The 13632-nt window shown below is 40.4% G+C and overlaps 1 protein-coding gene across 2 annotated transcripts in view; it reads left to right on the top strand.

Moving 5' to 3' along the window:
- The window catches only part of KIF5C (kinesin family member 5C), a 73866-nt gene that overhangs the window by 12082 nt on the left and 48152 nt on the right, over nt 1-13632 (top strand). For both annotated transcript variants that reach the window (XM_083493764.1, XM_083493763.1), the window contains exons 2-3: nt 4182-4272; nt 9524-9597. In XM_083493764.1, coding sequence (XP_083349890.1) covers nt 4182-4272; nt 9524-9597 — 165 coding nt within the window. The remainder of the gene's footprint in view (nt 1-4181; nt 4273-9523; nt 9598-13632) is intronic.

Genomic DNA, 13632 nt, shown 5'->3' on the forward strand with positions numbered 1-13632 from the left:
AATACATATAATAATGTGATAGCCCCTCCCGCTCTCTCTTTAATGCACATCTTCTCCTATAGACATACTTCTAGAGTTCTTAGTAATGGATAAAATCATACAAATGCACGCCTGTGCTTCCTGTCAAAAATGTGCTTGGTTCTTAGTATGCAGTTTTGCACAGTAGGGAAGTTTGATAGAAGAAGGTTGCAGGAAGCTGGTTGTGCTGGTTTTTTATTTACTTTTTGTTGCTGTTGTTGTTTTATGCTGGCCTTGAGCATAATGAGGAGTTGGTGGTAGATAGCATTTTTTTTTTTTTTTTGGCAATGATTCACATTTGCAAAGCGGTGTGCAAGCATTCAGTAATTGAGTTCTTGCAGCTCATCGCAGCCCCAAGGTAGGGAACTGTGTCTTAGGAGATGACACAGTTTTAATGACAACCTAATATGTGCATGCCTGAAGGGAGTGTTGGCTGTAGCTTAATGGTGATTTCTGTTAACTTGGTGCAACTGCCTGAGGATTTTTGCTTAGTTTTATATTTACAGCATGAATGATCTAGATTGTGGTGAATGTTTAGGTGCAGTTTTCTTCACGGAAACTGCCCTGCTTGAGTCAGGAAGCAATTCTTACTCTATCCCAGAGCTTATTCTCCCTCTCTTTTAAAATTCAGTACATTTGTTGCCTTACCTTTTCTACAAGAATCTTGAAATGATGTCACTTGGCTGATCCAAGACATAATACACATTGCACTAGGTGCACATACTTCCAGCATAATTTCTCTCTATTTCCTTCTCTCTCTCTCTCTCTCTCTCATTTATAGAAAACACACTCTCTCTTTCTTATTTTATTTGCTAGATTTCTTATCCACCATTCACTGTAACATTCCAGGGTGGAATACAATCTTTAAAAAAGAAAGAAAAATAAATCCAATATAACTTTCTATATCTGAACACTTAAACAAGATTGCAATACTTTGCTGTTTCTCAGATAATCTTTTTCTTTCTTGCTTGTGGTTTGCTCGAAGTGTTTCTGAGTGTGGCTCTCTATCATGGTTATTTTTGTCACACTACAAATAGCAATATATGCAAAAACCATAATGCGCATTTGTCTTCATAAAGTAAAAAAATGAATGTGTGTGTGTTTATTTAATGTGGTGACTCTTGTAGAAATTCTGAAACAAATGAACTGGTTCTTTGTCCCGAAAGAACTGGTAAAAAAATCTTTTTTAGCTGCATACTTATACATGTCTGATAGAGGAACTTGCACTTTCATCTTGGTACAATAAAAATATGATTTATTGCTTACCTGAATTCTAGTGAGTCCTACAAGTTACCTGGTTTTATAGGGCCTTACAGTAAGTGTTTCCCTGCTTGGGCAACGTGCATCAACGTTGGTCTTCTCTGGAAACTGAACAGTTCAGGCTTTGAGTATCCCTTCTGCCTTAAGCTATCACTTTAGGCATGTTAAAAGGGGTAAAATGTCAAATTATGGTGGCTGCTGGACTTAACATGTGTCTTAAACACATTGCATTCTTTTATTACAATATGTTACTACACTGTAGATTTTGAACCATTATGATAAAAGAATGGATTTATAGTCAGTAGCACACACTGACATTGAAACACAAAATATTGCAGGTGAGATCTCATTTCATGGATAATATATTGCTTTTGAATGTGGCTTTTGCACATTTTTTTGCTACCGGTCTTTAGAACTCTAACTTAAGCAGGTGACAGGTTTATAGCTGCCTTTATGGATAAATAAAAATGAAACTCGTGAATTATGTGTGTCAGAACATCTGGTTGCAGATGGCAGTCACAGCTAAAACTAAATTTTACAACACAGTAGAACCTACCTGTATAGAAGGTAGCTTGCAGTCTTAAATGACAAGTTCGGGTTGGTAACAGTTGTGTTTTTTCTTCTTCAACTTTTTAAAAAAGAATCTGTGTGGTTTTTTTAATTGAGCAAGTACTGGTTGAAGAACAAGCAGTGTTAACTTTGCCCACAGACTCCTATCAAGCAGAGATTAAGGCAAAGGGCTTTTCATTCCACTCATGAACCAGTGTTGAGAGGGTTTAAAGTGCCTGTGATTCGTGGCCAGACAAGATGCTGTTTATAGTTGTCATGAGGACTCTGCCCCCTCCCCCTTACATAGCCTCTAGTGGAGGCCATTTTTGGCAGAATCCTTAAGCCAAGTTTTCCTTGTTCTGGCTGTAACATAATTGTACTTGCAATGTGGATTCCTTAGGGCCTCGGGTGGTGGATCTAGTCTTTGGCAAGGTATCCTTTAGTCCCAGCGGAGGTAAGGTGGGAGGGCATGCTGTGTAAGTTTGTGCTTTACAGTCCCCTCCCACTGCACCTCATTGCCCTGCATATCCTCAGACCCGGACGGGCTAAGAGGGTTACATGCCAAGGCCTATGCCAGGTTTCCCACATTCTGAAGTTAAATAAAGATATGGCCAATCTGAACCCATACTTTGGTCTCTTGTCTCTTTCTTTGGGGGGGTAGGCTCCACGGACAGGGTTCAGCGTGTGTGCTCGCAATTGTACTTGCAATGTGGATTGTGCTGTTAGGTGAGTATCTGTGTTCCTGGCATTTATAGGTATCAAAAGGAAAACTTGCAATGTGATGACCTCATTGCACTGTGAGTTCTGTGCATCAGAATCTAAAGAGGAGGCTGTTTCAGCATGCATGTAATGGATATAATATGTGCTCTGCTCCTCTGTGAGCCCTTCAGATTGACAACTGTACCAAGAATGGCTGGAAGAGGAGCCCTGGGAATAGGGGCTGCCGGTTACGCCTCTTGGCTGAGCTGGATAATGTGTTCTCTCCCTTTTGGCTGATCTGGGAAATAATTGTGTATGTGTGCTTGGATATTCTAGAATGCATTCTCATCACCTTTTGCCCATACCTCTTTTTATGTATTTACTGGCATCCATGAAGCACTATAGCAGGACGCCATTCAGTGTACTGCTTGTGGACTTAGCATGGGCATCTGGCTGGCCATTGTGTGAAAAGGATGGACTAGATCATCCCTTGGCCTGATCCAGCAGGGCTTTTCTTAGGTTCTTAATCCTCAAGTACCATCTACCCAATACTTAATTCTTTAGAGGGACGCTGGTGGTGCTGTGGTCTAAACCACTGAGCCTTTTGGGCTTGCTGACCGAAAGGTTGGCAGTTCGAATCCACATGACGGGGTGAGCTCCCGTTGCTCTGTCCCACCTTCTGCCAATCTAGCAGTTCAAAAGCATGCCAGTGCAAAGTAGATAAATAGGTACCGCTGCGGCTCTGGTTTCCATCACGATGTTCTATTGCGCCAGAAGTGGTTTAGTCCTGCTGGCCATATGACCTGGAAAGCTGTCTGTGGACAAATGCTGGCTCCCTCGGACTGAAAGCTAGATGAGCGCTGCATCCCATAGTTGCCTTTGACTGGACTTAATCGTCCAGGAGTCCTTTACCTTTACCTTTTTTTTACTTAATTCTTTGTATTGCATTTGAAATCACTTTTGCATGACACTTGAAAGACTGTGACCATGTCAAAATCTTCCTCCTGCTTCTTATAAAAAAACAAGGCTTTTGTATGCGAGTACAATATATTATATTATTTTCAATCCGAATAATATAACACTGATGTTTCTGCCACCCACTTCACACAATTGGAAGGAGGAAGGTGTTATGATGAGTTTCCCATTCCTTGGTAATATAATCTCAACTATAGACCCATGTCCCTTTAAACATTTCCCTTTCCTTAATTGAAACAAGGTATATCTGTACCTTAATGTGCTGTTAATGTAGGATTCAGTGGGAATAAGATATTATATGAGAGAGATTGTAATGTTTTGATATTACAAATGCCAGTTTCTGTTCAGATTATTCATTTTATATTTTTAATTGCTAAAGAAGGAGGTCAAGCCTTTCCAACTGCAATGTTAATGTTTGAGCCTATTCTGTTTCCTTCATACGATGATGAATCTGATAAGCTTCTGGGAAATTAGAATTCTAGTTGCTGTTTGCTAAGTGCTCTGAATAGACTGTCTCACAAATGCCAGATATGCCATTATATCCATAGGAACATCTTTTGTAGTAATCAACAATCCAAACTGAGCAGGTGTGCTGTTTTATATGGTTCTCTGTAGGCTTTTATAATCACCCTTTTGTCATTTGTGATCTTTCATAAAAATACCTTTTGTTTTTATTTCAGCAAGGAAAACCCTATGTCTTCGATAGAGTGTTCCCTTCAAATACATCCCAAGAACAAGTCTATAATGCTTGTGCCAAGCAGATTGTTAAAGGTAAGAGATTCTCAAATAATTTCTAGTCATGCCTGAAAGGGCTCGTGGCAAACTGAAATAGAGAGTGGTTAGTAAACAAAGGCGGAACGGGGTAATTTTTCTTTGTTTCTGTTGATATGTATGGAGCTACAGGTGAGATGTGAAAACCTCTGAAATAAACTGGGAGCTCAAGGATCTCAGCCTGTAGCTCGGGTGGAGAAATACATGCATCTTGCATAGCATCTTGTGGCCTTTGTTTTGGATGCAGATTGGTGTCTGCAGTGCCTTTATCCATCTGCTGGTTTTTCCGGAGTGCTATTAACCTTATTAGACTAACTGATAGGGTTATACCTATCCCTCCCAATGAATAAATTAATCATGTCCTCATTTATTCTCAGTGGCAACCTGGTCCTTAGGGATTGTTCCCATTTAGTGGCTTGGAGCTGGAAATGCTATTTTAAAAAGATATGTTTATTGTGGAGCTTGCCACTTCATTCCGTAATCATTTTGTCAGTTGGTATGGATACCAATAGTGTTATGTTGACATTCAGTTTTGAAATTGGGGATTCATAGTTGAAAGGCAAAGCGATGGCTTCTCTTTCTCCTGTCTTAAATATCACATATAATCTTTCACTAAGATCTTAGTATATCTTAAAGCTTGCTTCATTGCAATATGTTAACACTGATATTTCCACCCCCCTCAAGCTTCAACCACAATTTCCTGTAAATTGTTCCCCCTGCTTTCTCTCATGTCCTGCTCTAGCTATTTGTTGTTAGGAGAATAGAAAGGCTTCAGTCCATTTTCTGTGCAGGAAAATGACTGTTCTATCAGCTGAATCCTGCTGACTGGGAGGAATTAAGCACCATGGTTACTAGAAGATGTTACTGGAGTGCGTAGGAATAAGAAATGGCCAATATACGCAAACTGGTGGGCATTTGTTTTTTTTACTGTGGCTGTTCACAAGGGACATCTGGAGCCTTGGATAAAGGCAAAATGATATTTTAATGATTTTCTGAAAATAATTGCTTACTGAGACATCCTCAGTCCACAATGAATAAACTATTGACCGACTCATTTGGGTTATATTATTGCATGACCATTGAATAATAAATTGCAGATATATCTATTTTGTAAAATGTAGAGGTGTGTGTGTGTGTGTGTAATTTTGAACTGAACTTGTGTTACAGGAGCAATATGGTTGCTATTTTATCAGTGTAGAAATTCATGAACAGAAAAGAGCAGGAACATGTGGAGTCTGTCCTTGATTTTGTTTCTCCTGTGTGAATTCTGCATTCCTGTGTTATGATTAGCATGAAATGGAAACATGGCGTAAGAATCTGCCCTAGTCTGTATCAGGGATTTCTTTGCAGCAGAGCATTTGAAAACTTTTGAGAGTCTGGGCTTTATGGTTTTTCTGAGTGTTGTATTAATTGTCATACACTGTGCTAAATGCTGTATGATGTTTAATTGCATTTTTAATTATCTTTTGTATTTCTTATATGTGATAGTTTATGGTTAGACAATTAAAATTCCAAATTGTAATACAATAAATACAATATAAGAAATATAAGAAGCAATGAAAATGCAATTACAAATAAATATGGATATTTATTGTGATGGATGTGCTGTGTCTGGTCTTCAGCCACATATCCGCAGACATGTCATAGAGCACCTGAATGAAGCTTATGGACCACAGTTTAGGTAGCCCTGGTCTATATATAAAGAAATTCTTCAGTTTGGAAGAAGACAACACTCCAGGATCTTGATGCAGGTTTCGACAGTGCCTTTTTAGTACACAGCCATCAGCACTATTCCTCTGGACAGCTCCGTGGGTGTGATAGAACTCAGGAGGTTTTTGATGGTTTCTTGCTGAACTGCCAGCTTTGATTGTAAACCTAACAATCAGCCATTCCAAATTCTGCACAAACATCTTAAGTTTCATTTCAGAAAAGTGCAACAATTTTACTGATTATCTCAAAGCATATTGACCTTGTAGATTAGCAAATCTGCATTAAAACACACAAGTCAGGACATTGTCTAATTTTTGGAAAAACTGATTCGTAATTTCTTTGTACATGTCTAGGAAGATATTGCAAGATCCAGATTTTAGTAATTATTTTTAGTAAGTAAAAATATTGACTATCTATTGGATCTAAGTGTTTTAAAATTAGCGTGATCTAAATATGTTTTTTTTTTTTAATTTCTAAAAAAGTGCCTTTCATTTACCTTGTTTATTTGCCCTAAGCTTTTGGTTTTTTTTTATAAAAAAAACACAAACAGAGCTAAATTAAATGTTAATTTTCAGCCTAAGTGGTTTCTTTTGAGTGAAATACAGTGCATGGATGGTTAAAATATGGTTCATAATTATCTATTTGAAACCACAACTGATTGCTCTACCAAGGAAAGATGCTGTCTCAATAATATGCAAGTCTTGTTTCATTGAACTGAAAATCAATATAATGTTGCTTTTAGGAAGGCATTCAGAATGAGACTTTGCAATTCCACAAGCTTGTAATTCCTCCAGCTGTTTAGGGACCCCTTTGCTAAGAGCAAGAGGCTGGCCAGAAACATAAATTATTGTGTTTAAAGGCTAAACCTTTAGTTCAGTTTTTCCCCCCATTTTGTGAGATCAGTGCTGTCAGTCTTGCAGTAGGAAAGGAACAAGGTTTATTATTATCAGTAATGTGGTTCTGTTTTATGTTTGTGATGCAGAAGGACAGGGAAAATTTTCCGTGTCCTAGTATTCATTGTTTATCTATGCCAGTATTTCTTTGTTGCTCTTCAGTGTTTTTGCATAGTAGCATGGTGATTTCCCCCGCTCCAAGCCAGGAAATAAGATTCCTAGTAAGCTAAAGAGAAAAACTGAAGCTTTGAAATGGGGTTAAGAAGGAAAGAGTCACTGGATTTGTATGATTTCTTCCCCTGGGATGGTAACTGCTTATAGAAAACTGTAGAAGAATTAATAATTCTACAGTCACTGTGATTAGATAGCAGTGTCTTTCCCCACGCTTTTCAGATATATGTAAGGTTCTTCTCCAAACAATGATTAGTTATTCTAGTATTTTCTCTCTCTGCCTACAGCATTCTGTAGGACTTGAAGCTCACATAAAAAATACCTTTCCTGTTTTCTCTTTCAAATTTATATACTTCTGCAAACCCATGAAATCCTCTGAGCATATAGAAATGTGTTTTGAGGTGACCCAGTTTCACTTCCAACCTGATAAGCACTCAACCACCCTTGTTTACTATTAAAAGCATGATGGAGTTTTTTTACAAGTTGCTTTGAGGCTTTTATAGTCCACCCCAACCTCCATCAGTAAAAGTTGTTGTAACACCATCTTCTTTAAGAGGGGTATTTATTTATTCTCACTACCCTACTGACTGTCACTCGACTACACCAGCAGCTTAGGTAGCCCAATTCAACAAACCCTAGTGAGCCAAAAGCTATGTGATAGTAGCCGGATGAAAAAAGGAGGGCACGGTTCCTACACTTTTAATAGTTGTGCAGAAGAGGGAATTTTATCAGACATAGCTTGTATGGCAACACACTGCTACTTTTAGCCAGTATGCCTCTGAACACCAGTTGCTGAGAAACACAGATGCAGGAGTATGTTCTTCTGCTCAGGTCTTGCCCATCTGGTTGGCCACTGTGGAACAGGATGTTGGACTAGATGAGCCTTTGTCCTGACCCAGCAGTCTGCTCTTAGGTTCTCACACAACTATTAAAAGGTTCAGGAGCCCTTCTCTCTTTTCCACCTGGCCATTCCAAAATGCATGCAAGTCCAGTCATTCTGTTTCTTGAATGGACAGCTCCCTTTGTGGAACTGAGAGTAGGTACCTGGAATTTCTGCAACAGTTGTAGGGATTTTGGGGTGGGTGGGGTGGGACATGGTTTCTCTTGTCACAAATCCTTGAAGCTATTTGTGCTACAGGGCAGACTCTTAACAGCAGAAGTTGTGCCAGGTGAAGAAGAGTGTGTGTCAACCTCACAACATGTTGTGTGGGAACAATGTGGTCTTACTGGCTCTTAATTACATTTCCCCCCCTGTATTCCTAACTTCCTTGTTTGGTGAATTTTTGGGTGGTATTCAGTGTTGTGCTGTGGTAGACATCCTGGCAGTGCAAGCATTACAGCTTTCTTTATGGAATGATTCTGTCCCCTCCTCCCCCTGCATGCTGCTCTGGGTGTTCTCCTGACTCCGTGAGCCTATTTTGGGGAGCACTGCGGGAAAAGCGGGAGGGAAAGCCCTGATGTGCAAGCAGAAGCCCTTGTGCAGGGTTTGCACTGAGAGAACTCGTTAGGTGAATCCAACTGCTTATATTTTACAAGCCAAAGTAACTTTCAAGAATTTGGCAGGGGAGGGAAACATAATATTTTGTGTTCCTTATTATTTTTACTTTTATTCCTTCTGATCTTGAGAGTCATTTCCTTCCTAAAATAAGTATGCGCTGAAAGCAACTTTCTGTTCCAGTCTAATTTCTTTTGCTGCATGAGCTCTAGGATATAATATTCTGTCCTCAGTCTTCACTAGGTTACTTCCACTCATGTAACAGGGCTTCTCCTTCCTCTTCTTTCCCCTACAGCTTCCCCATATGCTCCAGTGAATCCCTCAATCCTCCAGAGCAGATTTTATTGGGGTGCAGGTTGGAGAGAGAGGAAGGGAAAGTCTCTTTGCTTGAGTGGAAGACCATTCTGTTGGCAGACGGACACCACTGGATGTCCCCCATAATGTGGGAAGGAGGAACTCATTGTGCCAAATTTACACTGGGAAGTATTCTAGGCTCCATATCTTTTCAAGAGAATAGGCATTGGAATCAACTTTCTTACTCCTTTCCCATTAAATAACAAGAAAAAAATGAATATAAAATAATCCTATGTTGAGAAGAAGCAGTAGGCAAATCTTAAAACGGCCATTGTTCCTTTTACTTTGGAACCAGCATAGCTCATGATTCATATAATTATCTTCTTTCCTTATCTTCCTCAATTAGTAAACTGGACAGTAACCAGTATCCAAATGATATTTATTCAGGGAAGCAGTAGGAAGTCACAACAGATGCTATTTTCTAAATTTGATCTAGCTGGGAAGAAATCTGGTTTCTTTATGTTACCCTGCATGGTACATCTGTACATTTTCCTGCCAGATACCTTCTTCTAATTTCCTAGTTCCTCCTCCCCCCCATCTTCTGACTAAATGTTGGCTAATGGCATCTTCCTTGATGAATTATAGTATCCTATATAAAAAAAACCAAATTCATTCTTTCTCCTTTCAGATGTTCTGGAGGGATACAATGGTACAATTTTTGCTTATGGTCAAACATCTTCAGGAAAAACACATACCATGGAGGTAAGAGTGATTTTTGAAATATAGATTTATTGACAATATGCTTATTAGACAGGAACAACAGCTTGAAATCGCTGAAGTGGATTTTGCTACTAATAGAGAAAGAGGGGTTGTGTCAAATTATGTCCGTCTTTGATCCTGCAGAGGCTCCCATGAATGGAAGGGGAGAAGTGGTATCTGTGGATTTTCTCTCTGTTACTCTATAACACCTTCCTCTAATCTGCTTCAGAGAGTTGGGGAACTCCCAGGAACATGCAGAGGGCTGTAGGGGAACACGGGCATTGTGCAAAAACCTCTCTCTCCCACCTTCTGTGCATGTAACGCTTTGCTAGAGTATAAAGCTTTCCACAATTTGAAGGATATAACCGGTAGACCCCACTAAAATTAAACTGCATTTTTAGAAGGGTACATTTTCATGGTAAGGTGTTTTTTTTTAAAAAAAAAAACACAAGCAAACAACTGTGTTGTATGTATAATAGATTGCATGTGCATGTGTATGTATGCACACTTCCATTTTGAAATTTACCCAACTCAAATGTTCTAGTTTGGGCATAAATATGTGGGGTTGTTTCTTAGCATATATTTGACTCTCTGCTTTTAGTCAGCCAGTTACATCTAGAAAGCTAGAATCTCTCTCTCTGTCTTAAGCCCACACAGAATAGGAAAATGTTCTGTAGGTTAAAAGCATCCTACACTAAATAAATGGGGCTTCTTCTCCAGCTGAGGCCATGCTACATATATACTGGGTAGAATTTGATCATGCATGGCAAGGGCATTGCAAGGTTGGCTTATCAGAAGGTAACTTTACTCTTCTCCTAAGCGATAGCACATTCTTCAGTCAAATCTGATAACATAATCAGAGTTTTGTAACTGCATTCTGGGTTTTCTTCCATTCTTATTAGGGTTTCCTCAGTTAGAAAATTGATAACAGCCAAGGATCCGCAAGCTGTAACTGGGCTTGTTAGCTAACAATAGTTTCTACTGGCAGCCAATTTCTTAGATTGCCTCTGTAGAACAGAGTGAATCCTTTTTATACCTTTATAGAAGAGGAGTAGTATGTAGCAACCTCTAGTGACATACAGGAGCATAGGAAAATTCCTTCTACTGAGCCATACCATTGGTAAAGGTAAAGGGTAAAGGGACCCCTTGGCCGACTCTGGGGTTGCAGAGCTCATCTCGCTTTATTGGCCGAGGGAGCCAGCGTACAGCTTCCAGGTCATGTGGCCAGCATGACTAAGCCGTTTCTGGCGAACCACACACGGAAATGCCGTTTACCTTCCCGCCGGAGCAGTTCCTTTTTATCTACTTGCACTTTGACGTGCTTTCGAACTGCTAGGTTGGCAGGAGCAGGGACCGAGCAACGGGAGCTCACCCCGTTGCAGTGATTCGAACCACCGACCTTCTGATCAGCAAGTCCTAGGCTCTGTGGTTTAACCCACAGCGCCACCCGCGTCCCTATACCATTGGTAGCCAGATACAATTTACACTTTGCCAGTTCATTTCTGGGCCCAATTCAAGGTGCTCGTATTCATGTTTAAAGCCTTGAATGACTCAGGTCCCAGATACCTGAAAGACTGCTTCCTTCCATACAAACCCTATCAGGTGCTGAGATTGACAGAGAACGCCCTTTTGGTAGTTCCTCAGAGGCTTGTGGGGTGATAGCCCAGGAAAAGGCATTCTGTGTTGTTGGCCCCTAAGCTATGAAACTTCCTTGCCACCAAGGTGCATCTGGCCCCTTCAATGTACAGCTTTTAGAGAATGATGAGGATGAGCCTCTTTATCCCAGTTTTTGACACGTGAGGTGTATGTTTTTGGGACCCCCCTTGTTTAATGGTTGTGGGTTGTTTCCCCCCCCCCAAAAAAATAATGTTGTTTTTATTGTTATAACCCTCCCTGGGAAGGGTGGGAAACAAACAACTGGCAGAAGCTTAGGCAGCAATTACACACATATTTTTCTGACTTGTACCCAGAAAACTGCAGGCTTCCAACTGAATGCCTCCCCTCCTTCTCTACAGCCCATCTGCTGCCCCCCAAACCCAGTGCCTGAACTCCTCTCCAGTCCACAACACTTCTGAGATAGAGCATTGCAATCAGCCTGATGCCACACATTTTAGTTTGCCTATTGGCTTTAACAAAATGAATATTTTGTTGCACTTGTAGTAGAGGTACTGCAAGCTTATCCTCCATTCTAGTCACCATGGATGTGAGCCCCTGGCAGTGGCAGATAAGCTCCCCTGCTTTCTTTGTAAATGAATGTGCAGCTCAAACTAAAGAAGAGAATAACATGCTGCAGGGAGGACATGCTAGCAGTAGACTGCAAAATAACTCTACCAGTATTTAATAATGCACAGTTCAGCTTTTAGTGTGCATTAAATGTGCATTATTTAACATACTTGAATGTGGTCGTGGTGGCACATTTGCCTGGTCTAGAAGAAGCCTTATCTGTCACACAGTTGCCTATTTTCCTTCCAAATGCACATCTGTCAAAAATGACTGACTGGCTTCCTGCTGTGCTGATTTTCTAGGTGGTTTATAACCCTCAGGAGTCCTATAGAAAGCTCCGAGCTGCTGCTGCTGATTCTTGTTAGCCAAGGACATGATGACCATTTCTTATACAGTAAAGTAGTGTAGTGTTCCAAAAAAACATTTTCCTGCTTCCTTCCATTGTTCCATTGGTGTTTCCTGCCCCCCCCCCGGAGCCTCCCTCTCCCCAGCTGCATTAAATAAGGCTAAGGGCCACATGTTCTCCATTCCTAGGTGGTTAAAGGACTGCTCCACACATTATGTGAAACATTCATGTGGTTTGAAAGATGCAGACACACAGCAGGAAGCTCTAATCAAATTGCTGGTTCCCTGCTCTGTGTAAATCTCTTGTAGGTCAGTGTTAAATTAATACCTTCCAAAACCTGTGATTGGCATTCTTACATGTTGTAGCACATAAGGTGGAGGCCACAAGCACACATGGTATTTTTACAAGTTTGAATATTAATGAAGAAGAAGAAGAAGAGTTTGGATTTGATATCCCGCCTTTCACTCCCCTTCAGGAGTCTCAAAGCGGCTAACATTCTCCTTTCCCTTCCTCCCCCACAACAAACACTCTGTGAGGTGAGTGGGGCTGAGAGACTTCACAGAAGTGTGACTGGCCCAAGGTCACCCAGCAGCTGCATGTGGAGGAGCGGAGACACGAACCCAGTTTCCCAGATTACGTGACTACCGCTCTTAACCACTACACCACACTGGCTCTTGTGTGTTTTCTTACCTAAAATGCCACTTAATTTGAGGTTATCACATTGTCTGATTCGCCAAGAACATCTTGGTCTATGGATGTGTAGAGAGGCCATCTTGGTCGCTACTCTGCCAATATGGAATTCTTTCCCATAGGACTTCCATTTCAGCAGAAATGGAACACTTTCTGCAAGTGCTTCAAGGCTCCTCTTTTTAGATGTGATATGGCTGACTGTGTGTATTTGGTGTTTTAATTTTTAGATGAAATAGTAATAATTGTGTGGAATGCCTTGAGCCACTGGAGGTTGGATGTGGTGAGAATCCAAATGACTGTGTAGTCTGTCATAAGAAGGGAAGTGAGAATTAGCTTTTTGCTTCTTATAAAATAACCAGTTCCCTCCGCAGCTCCTACCTCCTCCCCCTTTTAAATTTAATGATGGAATAATATGCCACCTCTGCTTTAGCTAAGTCTTTGCCGCCTTTTTAGAGAACAGGTTCGGGGGTGGAGCAGGCAAGGGGAATCACTCACTTGTTGTGTGCAGATGGTGGAATGACAGAGTAATCCACCAGCTTAGAATTTAATTAAATCAAAATGTCTGTGGTGCTTGAGCTGGTGGATGGAAAAAATATATTTGAAAGCCAATTTGCATTCAGAGTTACAGGCTCAGATTATTGTAGGAAAAGACGGGAATGTTTGCTACCCATTGTTAAATCATGCTTTTTATGATGCTTTAAATGCAGCTCCAGGTCTTTACTAAGTTTTTTTTTAATCTTCCTTTTAAGCCCTCTTATAATACTATTAAGTATACGTCT

The sequence above is a fragment of the Podarcis liolepis genome (genome assembly GCF_965112155.1).
Source record: "Podarcis liolepis genome assembly, chromosome: 1".
Classification (NCBI taxonomy): Eukaryota; Metazoa; Chordata; class Lepidosauria; order Squamata; family Lacertidae; genus Podarcis; species Podarcis liolepis.